The sequence below is a fragment of the Nicrophorus vespilloides genome, unplaced genomic scaffold (assembly GCF_001412225.1).
Source record: "Nicrophorus vespilloides isolate i.1.1-1 unplaced genomic scaffold, Nicve_v1.0, whole genome shotgun sequence".
Taxonomy (NCBI): domain Eukaryota; kingdom Metazoa; phylum Arthropoda; class Insecta; order Coleoptera; family Silphidae; genus Nicrophorus; species Nicrophorus vespilloides.
The window spans coordinates 152,029-174,451 of NW_017096476.1; the positions used below are offsets into that span (position 1 = coordinate 152,029).

At 30.5% G+C, this 22,423-nt stretch overlaps 2 protein-coding genes across 3 annotated transcripts; both read left to right on the forward strand.

Moving 5' to 3' along the window:
* The first annotated feature begins 1,237 nt into the window (after positions 1-1,237).
* Positions 1,238-21,168, forward strand: LOC108557111 (apolipoprotein D-like). 2 transcript variants are annotated; one of them, XM_017913511.1, is made up of 4 exons: positions 1,238-1,318; positions 20,379-20,494; positions 20,634-20,934; positions 21,009-21,168. In XM_017913511.1, exons 2-4 carry the CDS (start codon positions 20,384-20,386, stop codon positions 21,161-21,163), a joined length of 567 nt encoding a protein of 188 aa, XP_017769000.1. In that variant the 5' UTR covers positions 1,238-1,318; positions 20,379-20,383; the 3' UTR covers positions 21,164-21,168. The 2 variants fall into 2 exon arrangements, with proteins under 2 accessions (XP_017769000.1, XP_017768999.1); XM_017913510.1 differs by lacking the exons at positions 20,379-20,494; positions 20,634-20,934; positions 21,009-21,168 and adding exons at positions 17,374-17,492; positions 17,621-17,921; positions 17,995-18,324.
* Positions 19,057-20,042, forward strand: LOC108557110 (apolipoprotein D-like). Its single transcript, XM_017913509.1, has 3 exons — positions 19,057-19,197; positions 19,332-19,632; positions 19,706-20,042. Exons 1-3 carry the CDS (start codon positions 19,060-19,062, stop codon positions 19,858-19,860), a joined length of 594 nt encoding a protein of 197 aa, XP_017768998.1. The 5' UTR covers positions 19,057-19,059; the 3' UTR covers positions 19,861-20,042.
* Positions 21,169-22,423: the final 1,255 nt, after the last annotated feature.

Sequence of the window (22,423 nt, forward strand, 5' to 3'; positions counted from 1 at the left end):
CGTCCTTGTGTTTTAGATAAGTTACTTGTGTTACAAGTGTTTGTTATTCAATATCAGCTCGTCGTACAGTACAAAGTGTTCCTGGAAATAAATTATAAAAAAAAGGTAAATGATACAATTGCATTCGATATTTTTAATCATATTTATAGCATTCATCCCCCATTTAATATTAATATTTTAGTAGAAATGTTCTTTTTTTTTGCATTTTAATCATACGTTCAATGTATTTTCGTGACATGTAAAAGCCATTTGGATGTAAAATATTAGGTAAATAGAAAAATCCAATACACTAATAATAACGTTGAAACGATAAAACTTTCCATTTATTCATTTATCGCAGCTATTAATCAAATGACAAAAAGTCAGTATGACAAATGCCCCCGTCATTAGTGTTGATGTTCAATGTAAGCGATCTCGACTCAACCCTTCATCTTTTATTAATTCATTTCGTTTCGCCCCTGATTCAGCAATCATAACAAAATTTGCGAAGAAAGTAATCTTCTTTCGTTTACAACATTCAATTTGTTCATACACATTTTTTTTTTGAACAATCAAATAAATTATAATAAAGTAACTTTTGTTGTATATATGCATAGGTAATTGTTGCAATAAATATTGCTTTATTGATTATCAATTTAAAATAATAATCTGAATGAAATAACTACAAAAATTGGAAACTATATCAAGGTTGTTTAGTTTTCAATTAATATTCAGTTGAATTCAAGATTGATTTATCTTCCTTACGTTCTTTCTATATATACATATATATAAATAAATAAAAAAAAACGTTGATTCTTTTTGGCACTTTTTGTTTTCACGCGGAATTGCCGATCCATTTGTCAATTTGTGAGGGTGTTGCGCGAAAACGGAAGAAATTGGGGGTGAGTCGAAAAGTGCATAACTTAAAATTGAGAAGCGGCGAAGGCGGTGGCAAAAGTTTGCTTTTACTTTTATTAAATGAGATACACAACAAAGGAACTCCTGCGTGAACGAAAATAAAAATAAATAATGTGGAAAGTTTTCGGCTGCAGAGTGAATAACTTTTGCCTGTACAAAGTGATATGATGATTAGGTTAAATGGCGGAGAATAATATTTCATTAGACATTCATTTGCGAACTTTTGTAGTCATCCCGATAATCATTCAATATCTACGATAACAAAAGGTGTGCAGTTCAAAATTTGAATATTCTTATTTATACTAATGTGTTTTGACCTGTATATATAAATCAACAAATGCATGCACACTTTATGTGAAATACGCAGTTACAGCAGACGTGTAAAATAAATAAAGATTTTGAGAAAAGTAACAACGCATAGGTAAATATTATAAGTTAAAAACTCTAATTATTATATCTTTTCTACTTTAAAACTACATTTTCAACTGTATTCGCTTGTTTTGTCCTTAAGTAGTTATACTAAATGTCTACCAATTTAGTTAATTTTTGTTTTTGAGTTTCAGAAGAGGATAATAATGAAACCAATTTGGAAATTTACTTAATTATTTGGTTCAAAATTTAAATCATTGATATCAAATTGGAAATTCTATTATAATGCCATTATTCCAGTAAACTCAAAAGTTCAAATTTTCATACTGATGTTATTATCAAATTAGACTTGATTTAGTTTATAATTTATTTTTTTTAGTCTCAGTTATTTGAAGGATTAAACTTTCATCATTAATTGATAATAAGTCTGCATGTTCAAATGAAGATGTAAAATTAAAGTTCCTTTCAGTTGGTCATAAACTATTGAGTTTACTTGTAATTTTATTGAAACTTTGTAACTTATCTTTATTTGAAAGTAGAGATTTTTTATTTAACTAGAAATGCTAAAGCTTATATATATTTGAGATATATGCATAAATATAATATATAAGTTGATTGAGTTTGGCCATTTTCAAAGTATTCATAAAAGTAATCCTGTAAGGTTATCCGAATATTTATTAAAAACTTATGTATCATCTATGTATTAACATATTAATTCATATACTGACTAATAGTAGCGTAATTAGTGTAACTGTACGTTAATCTAAGAGTATATACATTTTTGGTATGCATTTTACTGATTTTAACTAATGTTTAATAATTCTTACTATTATTGTTATGACGTGATAATAATAATTATATAAAATTATTTAAAGTTTATGTAAATATTGACAATAAATATCTCGTTTATGCAATTATGTTAATGATTATAGTGGTAAATAAATGAAATTTACAATTCCAATTTTAAAGTCCATTTCCAGCTAAATGCTACTGAAATGAGTAATTTGATTTAATTTCGAAAATTAATTATTTCACATGGTTTGGAAAAGCATCCAACTTCTATTAATGTACATTTAAAATTCTCTCTTTTTTATTTATTTTTTGCTTAAAAAAAGCATTCGCGATATTCTTCGCGTAATTCTCTTTTAATTGAAAACTGCATCGATTCCACTAATCTTTCATGTAAACGTGGAAACATGAAATGGAAATGCGAGCATTGTTATATTTTCTACTGCGTTTGTACGAGTACGTGTGTGAATCGCAATTTGCGAGGCGACGCGAAAAATAATAATTGCATTGTTCATCATTAAGGCGTCACTTTGTCGCGCAATAACCTCGGAAAATATATAAATGCTTCGTTTTCCGGTTTCCATCTTGCACTTTGCTTCTATCTTTTTTATTTCGTAATTCTCGATGTTGTTGTTGTCTTGGCTCTAAATGTGTAAATAAATATAATAATATTCTGCGATTGTATCAATTACATAACACGGCTTCCATTGTCCCCGGATAACAAAGAAGGGAATTTATTACATTGTGGCTACGGTAGTAATCAGCAGGCGCATTGCTTTTTATCTGGATGATCTAAATGCAACAATCGCATGATCAAACGAATAAGTTATTATAATAAAATAATAAAGGGACAAAAGAGAAGATTACGCTTTTTCATATTGATCATTGACTTAATGAACAGTCCAAATGTAATTTCGTTATTTATTTACGTTTATTTTTGTTTTACTTCGATTTGCACATGTGTGTTCGAAATGAGGTCACTTCTCATGATTATTTTCATACAGGAATTTGTATATTGAGTGAGCCCTCAAATATTATTTTTATTTTCTCATCAATATGCTCACTTCAATTTTATATGAAATAATCATATCGATTATGTAAATATTTTATTTCATCCTATAGAATCACAAGGATCCCAATTATACTTTTGGATATTATTCAGAATCCTAAATCGATTTTTTTTTTAATAAATTTGATAGTACCAAACACATTTTCATTTAATATCCTCTTGATTTGAAATAGAGAAGGTCATAGAATTGCAAAAATTGATGATCGGTTAATTTTTTTCTTTTTGAGCTATAAACAAATTTCCATTTGGCCACCCTATATATCCCTCCGCATTTCGTGAATCGGCGGCATTGTAGTTCCGCCACTCCGACATGTAATTTTTACAATTGTTTAAACAAATTTTCTAATAATGATTTAGATTTCACTTTGAAGCTGATGCTACAACTTATACAGAATGAAAAAATCGATCATTCTATTGCATAAACGAAGTGCAGAACCAATTTAATTGCGCATTTAATACAACTTTAGATTTGATTATAGAATTTTCTGACATTTTTTAACTTGTTTTTAATCCAATTCTGATTAAATGCGTAGAGGCATGGATGCAATAAGTATAGTTTATATAATATTTTAAAGCAAATTTTCTGTTGTGGTGTATTTGGAGATAACATTAATAGCATTTATTTTATTTCATGCCTTGAAAGAGTTTATCGTTGATGGTGAGCCAAATGCCTTGTAAATCTTTGGATAGCGCATTAAAACCGTAATTTATGTTTAATGGTAAAAATAGGATGGCTCGAATTGATTACCAGATAAATGCATATATTTTGTGGAACGCATTGAACGTATATTAGAACTCGTTGGTTTATGGCTAAGAACGGGCATTGGAAATAAAATGATGTATTGTTAAAGCTCTAGTTTACATGGAAACATTAAACCATTGCGACGTAACACGTGCATCAGTGATTAAAGAGCTGTTTGGCATTTTAGTGCATACATGATTTATGGCTGCACAACCTATATTTTCAAAATTGCACAAAATGATACAAAAAAGTTATATTTACTACAAAATGATTTAAACTAAGTTTTCATTAACATGATAAAATATTTTAATAAAATTGTAAATACATTAAAAACTAAATTTGAATACAGTAATAACAAGTATAAATTAATAATTACAATATTTATATTTTCACAGAAAATTATACAGAAAAAAAAAGTTTTTTCATTTGCTATAGATTTAACATTGATATTTAAAGTGATTTCTGCAGTTCGTAATAAAAATACTTTAAAATATAAAAACAAATATTATAAAATGTTCCTAAACTTATTTTATTATAAAAGAAACAAAGGAAAACTAAGAAACTTACAATAATTGGAATTAGATTTTTTATTGATATCTAAAGATACTAAGTAAACAATTTTAAATCTGTAATAAATATGGCTTTATATATACAATGAATATGTAAGTGAAAAATAGACATATTGTCGAAAAAGTTATTGATAAGAAGAATTGATTTAGTTTGTGCAAATGATGTTATTTTTGCTTTCGTTAAATATTGCGGGGTTGAATTGTGACTCGAGGCAGACGCTGCATAAAAGATGGGACGTCATAAGTACACCGGAATGGAGTTTCTGCGAGAGATAGTCTTCAATTTGGCAGCAAAATCCGGAATATACTAGAGAATAACACCGCCCCGTCGACATCCTGGCATAAATCAGAGGTCCCGGGAGCGGCCCGGCTTATTACCAGAGGCACCGATAAATCATCCCTTCGCCGCGAAAATATGTGGCCAAAAAGTACCGTCGCACCCCCGTCGTAATGGACCATTGCTCTCATTATATCAGTCCATTGGCGTCCAGAATTATCGAGGTCATTCGGAAACGTTCACTACGCTTCTTCTACCCTTAACTACGGCATTTTCACAAATCGCCGAACAATCCGCGTTTCCATCACGTAACTTCGTCGCCTCCCTCTCACCCACCCTCTCTTTCTCTCTCGCAGACTCTCATATGTTTCGGTCGGCTGTCATAAACAAAGCGCCAAATCACGGCAATGCCAAAAACAACGAACCAAAAAAACACGAACAGAAGATGAACAAAAAAAATGGTACAATAATAATAATAATGCGAACATCCCCCGACGGATTTAATTTGTTTGCGGCCCAGTTTTCGCCATTTATTGTCGCGCACTAAACCACTCTTGAGCTAGACAATCTACGCCTGAAACTTCATAATAACCAGATGCAGACGCTGTATTCTGAGATGTGTTTTTTTAATCCATCCTCCAGCCATCGCCAATTTGGATTCAGACAGATTTACGATCTCCTCGTGTATTTTTGCGGCCAGTTCCGTCTTGTTTTACAATACTCTTGGAAATCGCAATAATGCAAAAATGTGTGCGCTCCGACGGTTTCGGAATTTATGCTCAAGCTATGCACATACAGGCCTCGCGGCTGGAATGGTATGGCATCCACACTGAATTACCCCAGTTTTACCTTCTTGTCACACCCAAGACCTCTTCACTGACGACTACCTCGCATTCCTAGTTTCACACATCAATAAATACCACAAAAAATAATATATTATATTAAACTCAGTAATAAATTAAATAATCTAAAAAATAATATTGAACACATTTCATTTTTATAATTAAAGAAAAATTTAGATAAAAATAAGTATTTTTAATTATAAGAAATACATTTTTCTTTATTTTTGCTTATTAAAATTGTAAGTATAAGAAAATACAAACCTACTTTAGTAATTGACATCAGTATTGATCTACAAAAGTATCAAATTGGAGTAAATACAAATAACTAACAAGTACATTACCTTTATGACGTGAGAATATATATATAGTAAATTGAAGAACGCTATTAAAGAACCTTTACCATAATTTTACTTACATAATGTTAAAATAATATATTGTAATAGAATATCTATAAATATAAAGATATGTGTAGTTTTTTTTTCAATTCGTACTAAATATTTTATAATCATATCTTATTAACTATTCTAGTGATATTTGCATCAAAAAAATAGACTATAGCGTTAATCATCGCTCTTAATTAATAATTTTAAAAATTATCAGAACATTGTCGTTTCCATATTATTAATAATAAATTAGGGAATTTATTATAATATAAAATATTATAAAATGCTATGAAATATTGCTATTGTTCTCAGAATTTAATATTATTTTTCACTGAAAAACTTTATATAATAAATTTTGTATTTATTATTACTTTTTATAACAATATTATTATTACGTTTATTGTAATAGTCATGAAAAGAATAAATGTGGATTATAAAAATATATATAATTTCAAAAAAGTCAACTGATACAAAAGGCTATTGACAATAGGTCTTTCTGCCCATGTGGATTATATTAATTTGCATTTATCTTTGGAATTGGTAACAAACTAATTATTACAAAGATATTTAATTGAAAATAGTACGTTTTCTTCGATTGAATATATTTTAATAGTTGTTGGGAATGTGCATACTAATATAATAAAATTCAAGAAACGGTCACATCATTAACGTAAGCGGAGAAGTGAAATAATTGATTCGGTCGAAATTATTTAGTGAGGGGACCAATAAACTGGTCCATTAGAGTTTGAATTGGTGGCAGTTTGGCGAGGAAATCGTGCGGGGCTTTTAGAGCTGAAATATTCAAATGAGTTTTGAAATAAAGACGAAAGCCGCGCGGATGAAACCGGTCAAATGTTAACTCGGGGATCGTCGGGGGTGGCAGGATCGCAGTAAACCTTGGGATTAGGACGTCGCCTTCTTAGCTGAGGATTCGAAAAGGATTGGTGCCCTGAATGAGACGGATTTGGCATAGATTTCTTCTTGATTCCGCAGCTCCAGTTCTTCCCATCCGAACGTACCCTCTGCATCGCAGGAATTTTGAATACGGCACAACACTGAGCGTTGGAAGTGGGATGATTATTGCATCCCTCCGTGTCCGGCATGTAACCGGTTACGTCGAGGGAATACCGGCAATTCCATCAAACGTCCACTCTAATATTAATAGGAGGTCGGTAAACGGGGCCAATATCACAATCATAAGCCGATAATCAAATACCCGATGCGGATGAACGCGCCCGGCTTGTCATCTGCATTATAGATGAGATCCGAACTATTCACTCGACGCATTATAACTACCATCCGATCAGACACACACAATTTTCTATCTCCTCTTCTCATCCTCATCCTTCTCATAATCCTCCCCCATTCACCCCCAATTCGATACCAATACAACATCAAACAAATCCATTTTAAGATTATATCGAGACTTTGCTATACAGCATTTCATTATAATTACCACTCAACTTCGTTATCGAATACCCTCCGCATCACTATACATATGATATGATCTAATCCGCTTAATAATACTGATATTTCCCAGGGTCCAGGATCTATCATACATATAACTTAAATCAATACTGGGGTGCAATATCATCAAATACATTCAATACCCAAACATATTTAATTATTCCATTCAAATATTTGTTAGTGACTGCAGTTTTTCCGCATATTGTCAGATTTTTTTTTCAAATGAGATTAATAATATTTGAAGATATAATTGTAAGTGTAATATTAAAGATGTGATTTAAATTCGGTTGGATTTCTTTTATATGGAAATAAGAGAACAGCGTGAAAGAAAGTTAATTCTTTAGAATTTGCTCCTAAAGATGGGAAACTGGGAAAGAATTTAAATATTTCCGTAATATAAAAGTCCCGCTCGATTTCCCCGGCAAACTGCTACCCATTTCGAACTCGAATAATTCAAACTAAATAATTTCGCACATATCAATTATATATCCAGTTCGGCGCTCTAAGAATTCTCGCCTCTCGCCAAGAATTGGCAATTTGTATGGGATAAAACCGTTGAATACAAACAGCCCGTGAAATAAACAAACTTTTGAATAGAAATGCCTTTATAAAGAGCACCGCCATCGATTCCGCAATGTACACTAAAAATAAATTGGTTTATTATGCGAAGTGGTTGCAAAAATATAAGGGTTGAAGTGCGGCCGGGATAATTCGGAATGGCAGTGACAGTCTTCATTTCATTCTTTCTTTCTTTCTCTTCCTATTCATCGTTTCGGGATGTGCAGACGAGCGAGGGCGAAAAAGAGACGACGAGGGTGGTGGTAAAAAGGAGAATTATGAAAAAATAAATAATAAAAAAAAGGGAGGAGGTTGGCTAGCGAGGAAACAATCGAACCGAATTGTTAAATATGTATGAAGCAATCATATCACATTCATTCATATTCTCGCATCCTTTCCTTCGTCTCCTTATCCTCTTTGAAACCGTGTATTTGACAAATACACGGCGCGTATAATATCACCATCTGTTTATATATTCCATTAGATATTTCTGCGGTGGAAGTATTGATACGCGAACACGTTATCATTCTAGTAGAATGTTTTAAAGATTTATTCAGATTGAGACGTTTTATTGATTGTATTCAAATTAACGTCTCTTGTCTTCAGCAGTTTCAAATGCAATACCATCTACATTATATTCTTTTCACATACATCATTTTCTGAAATTCCATTTCATGATTTTACCTTCAACAATTTGATTAATGTATCTTCTTTGAAATCAAAATAATTCCAAATTCCATCACAAATTAATTTCATCTTTACAAAATAAATCATTACCTTCATTCATTCGTAAAATGAGCATAAAATGCATACAACATAAACTACTGCTTCATATTTAATTCTCAATATAAATATATTATATATAAAAACAATTGAGAAATTTATACTGAATTAATAACGAAATGTTTAATTATAAAAAAAATGATATCTAAGAAAGTTGCTAAAATTGGTAGCAATTTGAATTTTTTAAACGCGTAATTCATTTGGGACAATTAAATTATGTATCGGTTATTACAAAAGTTGTCCAATTAGACTGTAGAGGTAATTCTGGATCCAAAAAAGAGCTCTGATGAGATTCGTGAGGGTGGTGGGGGGTCATCCATTAAATATTTTATATTTTCATTTAGGCTTGTTCGCATGTCAGTTCAACCGGAGAGAGGGCCCCCGTTCATTTGATGGATGCTGTAAAGGGAGTCTACTTCTTTTTTTCACACTTAATCTAATTTATTTTTTTGCAATATACATATATATGTATATATACATAAATATATAAAAAGGTAGCAAAAAAAAAGTGAGTAATCCGAAGTGTAAAATGTACGTGAAAATGCTGCTGCGAAGGCATTACGTAATAGAGATGTATAACGTTGCTATTGTACGCAGTTTAATTTATGAAATATCAAAATGAATATGGCCACGTTTCCCGATACTATTTGATGTTGATTACAATAATTACTTCCTGCATTAATTACCAATTTTCGAAACGCAGCAGTTGATTGGATTGTGTTTTCAATCGCTCTGCAAAAAAAATGGTCAATTAAAAATGAAGCAGTATAAATGCGATATTAATTACATACATTAGCTGAAATTATTTGATATATTAATGCAGCGATATTTTGTGCGTTAACTATATAGACTCTGTTGATCGAATCTTCGGAATCGACGTCAGCGGAGGAAACTCAGTTAATTTTACACGGGGGGTCTAAGTTAAATGCTATAAACATGTATTCTAACCATAACACACTTTTACCATTAAGCTTCGAGTGCCCTTTCCTGTCCCCTTACAAATACAAACAACTGAAACAAAATGGCCGGCGGAATTAATATCCCGCTCGGAACGTACTTTTGTAGTCCTCGCCAACTCTACTCAAACGTTTTTCCATTCGGTAAACAATTTCATTTAAAAGAATTATGTTTGTCCAAGTTTAATGTACGTCGGTTCGGGTTCCCTTTTTACAAAGAGCGACCGAGTGCAGCCAGACTCACTTCTACCATTTCTATTTTACATTTGGATCTTAAAATGAAAACTATGTTTCATTCAGATTTATTTACATCATTTTTACTATTGATATTATGAAAAATAATTACGTCAATGACACGATATGCAACGATCTTGATGCTATGGTCAAGTGGGCGACAGATAGTAAAAAAAGCAATTAAGAAACAACTATAATAATTATATTATATATAGAATTCATTAATGCTTTAAATTGTATACAAAATCCATAAATATTAATTGACAATTGAAAGGATTTCAGCTCCACTGTACAAGAAAACTATACGTCCATAAACTTTCCTAGTAGTTTCCGTACTTAAATTACAAGGTATTAGATTAAAATTAGTTATTCAATCGTTTTTGACAAATTGTCCACGTGGAAATATGATGGCCCCTCAACATAAGCTTTGCAGTTCCCTTGAGATAGAAGCTTACGTAAATGCTAAGCTTAGAGTCATGTTTGATATAACAGATTATATAATGACATAATTATCTTTTAGGCTAACTGTTGGTCATTATGTAGTATGATAATTATTAAATTCAATTTTTACTGTTGTAAAATATCATAAATTCAATTATTTTTCAATGAAGATCATAGCATAATAATTAGCTCACTTTAAGAGCAGCGGAAAATTAACTATAGGTTTATGTGTGCCGCGGATGTTTAACCATAGATTCAAGTGTACCTTAGGATAAAATCCTGGCGTACATAGTTGTTTGTACTCTTGAAATATGTCTCATGTCAAGAATAGCGTGTATGCAGCACTATATAGATTTCTTTTTAAGTTTAAAAACGCAAAGGGTTGGCTTCTTCGTTTTTGATTAATAGTCTAAGTGTATTTATTTATAAACAGTTTAAAATGTTTTATTAGATAGGGGTGGATTAGTTTCTGAAAACGTAACTGACTGGTAGGGTGAAAGTGGCGGAAAGCGTATACGGCGGTTCGTTAATAAAACTTTCCCAATTATAATGTAATTCGCGCAGAAGTGAGTGTAAATAAATAAAAGTCTACGGGATTATGTGCATAGTGGATCCCCAAACTGGAGGAAGGACTCCCCCGTTCGAACCCCCAAAGCATCCTTGATGCCCCCAAGGATGCTTTGGGGGTTCGAAAGGCGGGGGTTCGCGGTTACACAGAGGCGTAAATTAGCGGTGTAGCTCACGTGACGAGTGCGTCCCTGGCGACGTCTGGCGGCGTTGGGACGCACTAAATTACCCTCGGCCCGATTGTCCCATATGCGCCCAGCAATCTCCCCAAGCGGGTCTTCTTTTCCGTTACACCGCCGCCAACCTCTCTCCCGTCCCACTCTCATCCCCCCACCCTGCACAACCCGATGCTCCCCCAATAGACACTATTTTAACATCGCTTTATTGCCCTACCGGCTACGTTTTATATTGAGATTGGATGCGAGTTCGTCCTGGGGGGATAGGACGACATATTTCCTACACTAGAAATTGAAAAAGGAAATCGAAAAATGCCGGAATTTATAACAACATTACTTATACCTCTTCATTTACTAAGCACTAAATTTTAAAGAACTTGCTTCCCCCTATTAAATATATTCACTTCTTAGTCATTTAAGACAACCCCAAGGACTTTATAACATATGTTCGAATTCTATTGATAAATTAAATCAATATATTCTTTTCTAAATTGTAAAACAAAATTACCTTTGTCAATTTATAAAGTTTGAAATATACAAATCTGACTAGAATATTCAACTTTCTATTAATAGTCTACATCAACTAATGAATATTTACTTTACTTTATTCTTTCAAAAGTTACATATTTTAATTCTATATTTAATATGCAAACATGCAGTCTTTAAACCTACAATGTTTTATTAAACTAAACATTTTTAACAAGTAGACTGTATGAATTTAAAAATACTTATGTGTAGAATTTGTAAAGTTAGTAGTAAAAGTTTTAAATAAAATTACTTGTACAAGTAAACGTAATTTTGCGCCGGTTCGATTTACGCCGATTCACAATAACACCGCTGCGAAATTACGCTTATTAATTGCTAATTTTACACTTATATAGAACTAAACCCTATAATTACCTCACTATAAATAATGGTTCATTTTACGCCGATTCGCTTTGCGACGGCCTTTGTAGGAACTACGTACTTGTACTTTGAAATTTGTATTATAATAAATATCTGAAATGAAGTAATTGCAATCAGGAAGCTATTTTCAATAATTAATTACTATTAAAATAATTTATTCTACAAAATAATAATGATTGAAATTATATAATTATTTGTCCACTTGTTATTTTTATGTAGATGTTTATTTTTTGTTAAATTATAATTACTTACATTTGCACTTTGAAATTAAAAATATGGTAATTATAAAATAAAACCTGAATGAAGTAATTGCAATCAGAAGGCGCGACTATTTCTATTTATAAAATGTATGTATTGTCGTAAGCATATAAACCTATATTTTATTCAAATCTTTTTCGCAAATTTAAGTGTGCCAATTTTCGCCGCAACATTAAACCAAAAAAAAAAGAAACCAAGCCTTCGATCATTCCCGTTTTATTTTTTCGCTACCCCAAATCTCCACTAACATTTACATACATTCATATACATATATATTTGCTACAAGCCGACAGTTTGCTAATTTCGCAGAAAATTTACAATAGGGCAAGAGTCAGATTTAGTTCGCCATTATCATACATTTAAAATTGCGGCAAGCCCCATTGAATACGCAACGTTTCGCAAACCAGTTTTATATTTTCATATCATAGCTTCACGCTTTACTCAACCGCACCCGATCGAATACTAAATTCATTTTATACCATTTGCCACAATCGTTCACCCTAATCAGTCCAGACAAAATGGAGAGGATGAAAAAAAAAAGAAATCTGTATGTGCGTGCAAGGGTGTGTGAAAATGGAAGAACGAGAGGGAAAGAATGAGTAGGTAATTTGATCAAATTTTACTGTCGTATTAACGTCAGGCCCTGGGGGCGTCGAGCAAAAACATAAATGTTTGTATTACGAAAATTGGCCGGGGCTATACTTTAAATTGTTTTTTTATTGTCGGAGGACAAAGTTGAACGTAAAAAGAGAAACGCAATAGAACCTCAGGGGGTAGCGGGATAGACATATTGACACCTTATACGGATTGATGGAGGACCAAACGATGTCTCCCGCAGTACACTGCAACCCTCATTCAATTACATGCACTTCTTGCTACTACTTTTTCATGCCTTTGAATTTTTAAAGAGCGACAGCGCCTTGTATCTTTCCTCCTAGATTTATAGCCCACCCACGTCACACTGATGTCTTACAAAATGTCTCGAAGATTACAACGTCTCGGCTGGATTTCTTTTTTACCTATTACTAATAATTCTTGACCATTTCAAATTATTGATAAAAGACTGATTTTCAAAATAACGAGTACAAAATATATAAATATTCATTCAGAAAATTCATAAAAAAATACAAATTGTTTAACTTTTTTTTATAAATCTATACCAAATAAAGTAAAATTAAATTATTTTTATAACTACATCAATTTAATGATGAAATTATTTAAATAACAAGTGTAAAATTTTCCAAAGAAAAAACAAAATTTCAAATTTGATAGTAAAATTTAATTGAATTTCTGAAAATTTGTTTATATAGGCGTTGCAAGCAAAAGTTATGATGCAAATACTATTCATATAATCCATACTATGCCTGCATTGAGCTGTTCTGGATATCAGCTAAATATTGCAACAATGCTATTGTATTGTCTCGGAACGTTTCTTTTCAAATGGCGCTCAACTATATAGTTTAGTACACAAAACAAGATCGATAGTTTTAGCAGCAGTCGAACAAATAGAAAGCTCCTTTCAAAGCTACAATAAATATAATCTGCATAATCTTTAATTTCCTGAACAGCGAGTGTCTTCTCGCCAGAATGCGAACAAATACGCCTATTTAAACTATCACACAACTCCACGCGCGGATTATACGAACAGACACAAAACTTTGTTTCAACACTGACTGCTTTAGTTTTTAATTAAAATATGGATACCGTGTTTTGCCTGATGCAAAATACGTAAACATGTTTTTTTCTGTAGTGGAAAAGATAACGAAATGGAATATGATTGAAATTGATGAATATATATGATCAATTGCTTGGATTGTGCTAGTTTAATGACGAGTAAAATCATTTGACGTTTAATGTGCATCGGGGCAGAAATCAAATTCCAATTAATTCCTTTGGTGTATAACCATGTCTTGGATCTTCGTACATAAAGCAAAGCGTCTTGCATTTTAGTTCTCTCTCTCACTCTTACTCCTCTGTTTGGTGTGAGTGGCGTTCGTGCAACCGCGGGGCATTTGTTTAGTTTAACCGGAGAGCCTTGGGTCGGTCACATAGGAATTAGATTTTGGTAAGGAGACGGGCACCAGATTATGGGACGGGAATAAAAATTAGCCGCCGGTGCGGTCAAACTAAATCGCAATTAAAGTTGCTGAAAGTTTAATGCGGCCAGCTGAAAACAATCCCGTGTACAAATACCAACTTCGGGAATATTTGTGTTCAAGTTTCAACATTACCTGGAGCTTTATTCAGCTATGTTTATACTGGCCCGAAACTACTTGTACACGGGAACCCTTCGCATCACGTGTGCCCATGACTTCCGGCTAATCCATTTCCTCCTCACCGCTCTACGCTACAAGCCGCCAACTGAACAATCCCAACTCCCGATGATTATTATGAATTAAAGCTGAAAAGTGCTTCCACGCTATTTGCGTCTCTGTATGCGGATTACACGGTTTGCATTGTTAATACTCATTATCTGCGAATACAGTTAGAATTATTGCCGGACTTGGCTCTGCACGTAATTGGCCTCCAATCAATTCCGTGCAACTGCTTTATACAACAGTGGTGGCTCCATCTGCATGCGATGCTGACAAAGAAAACTGATCTTAATTTAATTACACCCCATTCCGATCATCGATCCATTATGACATCAAATTCACTTTACTCATTACCCGGCAAATTCCATTAATTACTAAGCTATTACACTAAATTCATTTTTCAAACCACACTTTAGATTTTGTTTATCCTTTATATAATTCATTTAATATTTAGCACGTTATTCTATACAAAACTTAGTTATTGTATAAAATGACATTAATGTACAATACAAAGTATGCAATTTTGCAAACTTGAGTAATGTTAACTAAATATTTCATTATAACATTACACAGTCGCTATTACATGAATTAATGAGAGAAAAAATTGACTAAATTAATATTTTTGTACTATTTGATAGAGATACATTCTTTTTATATTTTTTGAATAAACATTACAAAAAAACGACTAAAAATTTTATTCATTTTACTTGCACAATTGTTTATATTACAAAAAAAAAATACATTTACAAATAACAAAAATATTTATATTTACATTGGACAACAAATAAATGTAGTACATATATTTCCACTCGTAACCCGAAAATTGTAGAAAAAATATATATATGGACAAATAGTAATTTGCATTGGTGAAATAAAACTTTCAGCATTTTGTTTATAATCAAAAATCGATTGAATTTACATTTTTCGTAATATGTTTTGCGTTCATTTTGCAACCAAATTCCATCCGGCATGATATTGCTCGCTCATTTTTCCATATTTACAGAACCCAATTTCACAAGAGGCAAATATTTCCCCATGCGGAACATGCGGCAACGGAAAAACCAAGCACCCAACCCCCACACATACAATATAATACGTACAAACAACAAAAAAAGGATCAAACGTTTCTCCCTAGCATTTTACGTTTGACGTTTTTTTTCGTATTAATAATGTATAATATATTACATTGTTGCAATTGTTAGGAATGCCATGTAATCCGTTCCATCTTCAAAGAAGATCTAATGAAAAGTCTATAATCTTTCCCCCTATAATTAAATTAAAATATATAAGTATATTATATGATTATTAATGTTCGTATTAATACATTGTTTATAGCACTATCACAATTTTATATATATGTTTATACTCTTTTCAGTTATAATCATGTTAATTTTGTTAATTCTTTTGCTTGCTTTGGCACACAGTCAACAAATATTTGGCGGAAGATGCTCAGAATTTACCAATGCTCTTGTACCAAATTTTGATATGGATAAGGTAAACTTTATTTAAGCAATTAAATGAAAACAATAATTATTTTATTTATTGATTTACTATTATGTTAAATCATTAATAAAATATTAAATAAAAATTACAAATATGACATGTTTTTCATTGTACTTTTCTGGAAGATGGTTCGAGACTTATAGATACAATAACCTAATCCAAATGAACGCCGATTGCACTGTCTTACAAGCATCAAAAATAGACAATAATTCATTTAATGCGAACATAAAACTTAAATTATTAACTCCTATGATAATGCACTCGAAAGCCCACTTCATTGCTCCCATTAAACGTGACGGAAAATTCAAAGATAAAATGCCTTATATGCCCCAAATTAATTATTGGATTGTAGATACCGATTACGAAACTTACACATTCGAGTGGTCATGTACAGAATTTCTAAACGTAAATTTGCGTAAGTTGTGGCCGAAATACAAAACAAATAAATGTATTGAAGAATTGTTCCAAACTGATTACAATTTTTTAGAGATGTTGTGGGTTTAGGCGAGGACACCCAAAATAGATGAATGAGATTGAACGTAAAATTAAAACGGTTTTGAAACAAAATAACATTGGAACAAAAGGGATGAGGAAAAGTGGAAATGATCCAGAAAATTGCAAATGTGTTTATAATAATTGTTGAGATAATATAGTTTCATTTTTTTTTGGAAATAGATATGTGAAACACTTATAACTAGTAATTAATGAAGATATATGATAAATTCATATGTTGATAGAAAAAAAAAAAATTTCTTTTTAATTGTATTTAATGTAATAGGTAATTAGAGTTTTTTTATAAATAAATATGTATAAACCTGAGTAATAAAAGAATATAAAAAATAGTTATAAAGTAATATTTCAATAAGCAATATATAATATGTATTAATGAAAGTATGAAAACCAAATATATGTAGAATTTAGTAACAAGTTACTTGACATGTACAGTAAATACTACAAGTTACAAAAACAGGAACAACATTTTACGTTCGACAAGTTTACTTTCATATTAATATTGTATAATATGTTTCATTGTTGCCATTGTTAGTGAAAGTAACTGAAAGTCTTTCATCTTTCCTCAAAGATCTTGATTATACGCGAGTATAACTGAAATTGGTGTAATGGATAAGATTTATAATTAATGATGCTCAAATGCAATACATCAATTATTATCTTAAGTTAGTTTAAGTGTATTATAATTAAAGTTCTTGTTAATATATAGTTTACAACACAAACAATATTCTATATAATAATGCATGATTATATTATTTTCAGTTATAATGATGTTAATTTTGTTCATTCTTTTACCTGCTTTGGCACACAGTCAACAAATATTTGGCGGAAGATGCTCCGACTTTACCAACACTTCTAAACGAAATTTTGATATTGATAAGGTAAACTCTATTAAAGCAATAAGAAAATATAAAATAAAATAATTGATTTACTATTATACTAAATCATTTATAAAATATTAATTAAAGATGTGGAAAAAATACAATTATAACTTGCTTATCTTTTGTAGTATTCTGGGAGGTGGTTCGAGATTTACAGATACAATAACGTAATGCAAATGAATGCTGATTGCACTGTCGTAGATGTATCAAAAATAGACAATAATTCATTTAATCCGGACATGACACTTAAATTATATACTCCTATGACAATGCACACTAAAGCCCATTTCATTGATCCCGTTAAGCGTGATGGAAAAGTTAAAGTCAAAATGCCTTATACACCCGAACTTGAATATTGGATTGTAGATACCGATTATGAAACTTACACAATCGAGTGGTGGTGTATAGATTTGCTAGAAACAAATTTGCGTAAGTTGTAATCTAAATACATAAAACGTAAATCTATTAAAGTATTGAACCAAACTGAATCCACTTTTTTTAGAGGTGGTGTGGGTATTTGCGAGGAGACCGAAGATAGATGAAAAGACCGAGCGTAAAATTCAAACCGTTTTGAAACAAAACAACCTTGGTAAAAGAAGGATGAGGAAAAGTAGAAATGATCCAGAAAATTGCAAATGTATTTACAATGATTGCTGAGAGTTTAATATTTTTCGGAAATAAATATATATGATAAATGGAGATATATGTTTAAGGTGTATGTAGATAGAAAATATAATTTTTTGATTGTGTTTAAAGTAATTGTTAAGGAAATGTTGGGTTTATATTTTTTTATATGTGTAAAACTTAGTAATAAAAGCATATACAAAGTTGTTATAAAGTAATAATTTAATAAGTAATATTAGGATATTGTCATGTGTTAATGAATGTATTCAAAAATAATTACTTTTTAAAAATTAATAAAAAGTAACAAGTATTTTACTTGACATGTATAAAAAAAAAATACTACAGGGTACGATGAAATAACTAATAATTTTCTAAATATACCGAAATTAACCATACAATATTTTAATAAATTAACCTTTATTGTTGGTGGTCTAAAGAAAGGTAAAAATGTAGAAGTTTAATTCTAATTAAAATGATTTCATCTTTCACCAAATATATGAACAATTACGTATGTGTTTTAGGGCACATAATTTTGACGTTAATTAGTCCTATCTTGTCATGTTAGACTATGTTGACAGTAAATACTACAAGTTACAAAAACTGGAACAAACGTTTCTCCCTAACATTTTACGTTCGACGAGTTTACTTTCATATTAATATTGTATAATATGTTTCATTGTTGTGATTGTTAGGAATGCCATGTGATTCGTTCTATCTTCAGAGAAGAAAACTGAAAGTATTTTCTCTTTCCTAAAGGATCTTGATTATACGAATGTATAACTTAAATTGGTGAAGTGAATAAGATTTATAATTAATTATTTTAATGATGCTCAACTGTAATACATCAATTATTATCTTAAGTTAGTTTAAATGTATTAAATTATAATTTAAGTTCATGTTAATATATAGTTTATAACACAAACAATATTCTATATAATAATGCATGTTTATATTATTTTCAGTTATAATGATGTTAATTTTGTTCATTCTTTTACCTGCTTTGGCACACAGTCAACAAATATTTGGCGGAAGATGCTCCGACTTTACCAACACTTCTATACCAAATTTTGATATTGATAAGGTAACCTCTATTTAAGCAATTATAAAAAAATATAAAATAAAATAATTGATTTTCTATTATACCAAATCATTTATAAAATATTAATTAAAAATTTGGAAAAAAAAATACAAATATAACTTGCTTTTCTTTTGTAGTATTCTGGGAGATGGTTCGAGATTTACAGATACAATAACGTAATCCAAATGAATGCTGATTGCACTGTCGTAGATGTATCAAAAATAGACGATAATTCATTTAATGCGGACATGAAACTTAAATTATTTACTCCTATGACAATGCACACCAAAGCCCATTTCATTGATCCCGTTAAGCGTAACGGAAAATTTATAGACAAAATGCCTTATTTGCCCGAACTTGAATATTGGGTTCTAGATACCGATTATGAAACTTACACAATCGAGTGGTCGTGTATAGAATTTCTAAAAACAAATTTGCGTAAGTTGTGATCTAAATACATAAAAAGTAAATCTATTAAAGTATTGAACCAAATTGAATGCACTATTTTTAGAGATGTTGTGGGTACTGGCGAGGAGACCGAAGATAGATGAAAAGACCGAGCGTAAAATTCAAACCGTTTTGAAACAAAACAACCTTGGTAAAAGAGGGATGAGGAAAAGTGGAAATGATCCAGAAAATTGCAAATGTGTCTACAAGGATTGCTGAGAGTTTAATATTTTTCGGAAATAAATATATATGATAAATAGGGATATATTATTAATGCGTATGTAGATAGAAATATATATTTTTTGATTGTGGTTAAAGTAATTGTTAAGGAAATGATGGGTTTATATTTTTTTTATAAAGAAATATGTGTAAAACTTAGTAATAAATGCATATACAAAGTTGTTATAAAGTAATAATTTAATAAGTAATACTAGAATATTATCATGTATTAATGAATGTATTAAAAAACAATTACTTTTAAAATTTACTAAAAAGTGATAAACAATTACGTATGTGTTTTATGGCACATAATTTTGACGTTGTTAATTAATTGAGGATAGATCAGTATATTTTATTAATTAATTAAGTTATTGATTATCTATAAACTAATTAATACAAAATCTTAATCTAAACTGTATACATTCATCATAAATAAAGAATGTCAAGAATCTCTTGATAACTTCTAGATAATAAATAAATAAAGTTGTAGATAATAAAACACATTTCTTATTTTTCAGATATAATGTTCTTAATTTTGTTTTCTTTGCCTGTTTTGGCATATGGTCAACAAATATTTAGTGGAAGCTGCTCAGAATATGCCAACACCACTATGCCTAATTTTGATATTAATAAGGTAAACTCTACGTAAAACTTTAAAAAAATAATAATATTATATATAATAATTTAGATAATATTATAATAACAATATTAATATATAAATAACGAATTTTAATTGATTAAGTCTATATTTGTCTATGACTTATTTTTTGCAGTATTCCGGAAGATGGTACGAGATTTACAGATACAATAACTTAATAGAAATGAACGGTGATTGCACTGTCATAGATGTATTAAAAGTAGACAACAATACATTTAATGTGGATATGAAACTTAAATTATCGACCCCGATTAAAATGCACATGAAAGCCTACTTGATTGATCCAAGCAAGCACGACGCAAAATTAAAATTGAGAATACCGCGTATCCCCGAACTTAACTACTGGATCATCGATACCGATTACGAAACTTACACAATCGAGTGGTCGTGCACGGATTTCTTGAACATAAATTTACGTAAGTACACGTCTTTTACATCGAACGAAAATTTATTAATGGATTTAATCCAATGTAATTTACTGTCTTTTTAGAGATGCTGTGGGTGCTAGCAAGGACACCGCAAATAGATGAAAATATTGTAGGTACAGTTAAAAGGATTATGAAAGAAAAGAACCTTGGTAAAAGGGGTATGAGAATAAGTGGCAATGATCCAGAAAATTGCAAATGTATTTATAATAAATGTTAATATTTTTGTTTTATGCTTTTGTAAATAAATGTATGTAAAATTTAAAATAATTAATAAATAAAGATATATGAAAAAAATAGATACAAAACAATATTTAAACTGAGTACTTTAGTATGAGCGATTTTTTTAAGATGCTACAAGAAGTTAATAGATGAACTAAAGGATTGTAAAGAATTTAATTAAAATTTCTACTTTTGAACATAAAAAGCATCGAACTATGCGTTTTATTTATGACATAATTTTTTGAAAAAAATATTATGAAGAATCTATGTCCATTTTTCCATTATATTAAAGATAATAGTAGATTAGACAAATAAACGTAAGCTAATTTAGCATAATCTTAACGTAGTATAATAACAACTTCTTAACAAACGGAACTAATCTAATTATTAACTTACTAAGTTATACAAGACTTTTTCATTGCAATAACTTTGATTATATGACTAAAACATTGTTGAATTACTTCTAACAACAAATTTAGTATAGACTGAAAGAAACTTGTATTTGGAAGTTGTAGAATTAAAACTGATATTGGATTAACAAGTCTTGATATATAACACATGCACTTAATAATATAACGAGCCAAATTCCTTAATACTTAATTTAAAAAAGTGAGTTATATATCCTGGATTATGCTTGTTTTGATCGAATTTATTGAGGAAGTTGTTGAATGTCCTTTACTGAAAAAAATAGTATTAAAATAAAGATGTAAGAAAGTTTTGATTAAAAATTGCAGAGTTCATGAAAACTTTGATTGGAATAATAAATCTTAATGCCGTGCACTTTCACTATATTATCTAATTATAGTTTTTAGGAAAACTTCTTAATATATAGAGATACAGTATCTAATTAATATTTACGACCGTTTAATGTTATTGTCGATGAAATAAAAGGATGGGAGATGAAAACAAAAAGGCTAGTAAATCTATTCAATTCCAGAAAATGAATATGAAAGTTTGACGTAAGCCTTCGGAATGGCGAGCCAAAAGTTTGTTATCGCAGCGTGCAGGACGAGGGCGGCCGTCGTCCAAAATAAATAAATACTTTCATAGGCAATTTTTTTTGTATGAATCTCTTTCTGTGTCCCTTCAGTCGCGTTTCAGTTGTAAATCCAGTTTTATGGTTGGCCCAATGAATAATCGAATCGAGAGACGGAATTTATGCGTCCGCAAATTGAACTTTCGCAGTTGCAGATAACGCGGAATAACAAATTTAAAAATAGCTGGGGAATCCTATTAGATTTTATCACAGAATTTTCCG

What these genes read in the sequence shown, in the direction of transcription:
- LOC108557111 (XM_017913510.1), top strand. Translation starts at nt 17,379, where the DNA reads ATGATGTTAATTTTGTTCATTCTTTTACCTGCTTTGGCACACAGTCAA. An exon ending in GAAATTTTGATATTGATAAG is followed by an intron (nt 17,493 to 17,620) that starts GTAAACTCTATT and finishes TATCTTTTGTAG; the next exon opens with TATTCTGGGAGGTGGTTCGA. An exon ending in TTTGCTAGAAACAAATTTGC is followed by an intron (nt 17,922 to 17,994) that starts GTAAGTTGTAAT and finishes CACTTTTTTTAG; the next exon opens with AGGTGGTGTGGGTATTTGCG.
- LOC108557110 (XM_017913509.1), top strand. Translation starts at nt 19,060, where the DNA reads ATGTTTATATTATTTTCAGTTATAATGATGTTAATTTTGTTCATTCTT. An exon ending in CAAATTTTGATATTGATAAG is followed by an intron (nt 19,198 to 19,331) that starts GTAACCTCTATT and finishes TTTCTTTTGTAG; the next exon opens with TATTCTGGGAGATGGTTCGA. An exon ending in ATTTCTAAAAACAAATTTGC is followed by an intron (nt 19,633 to 19,705) that starts GTAAGTTGTGAT and finishes CACTATTTTTAG; the next exon opens with AGATGTTGTGGGTACTGGCG.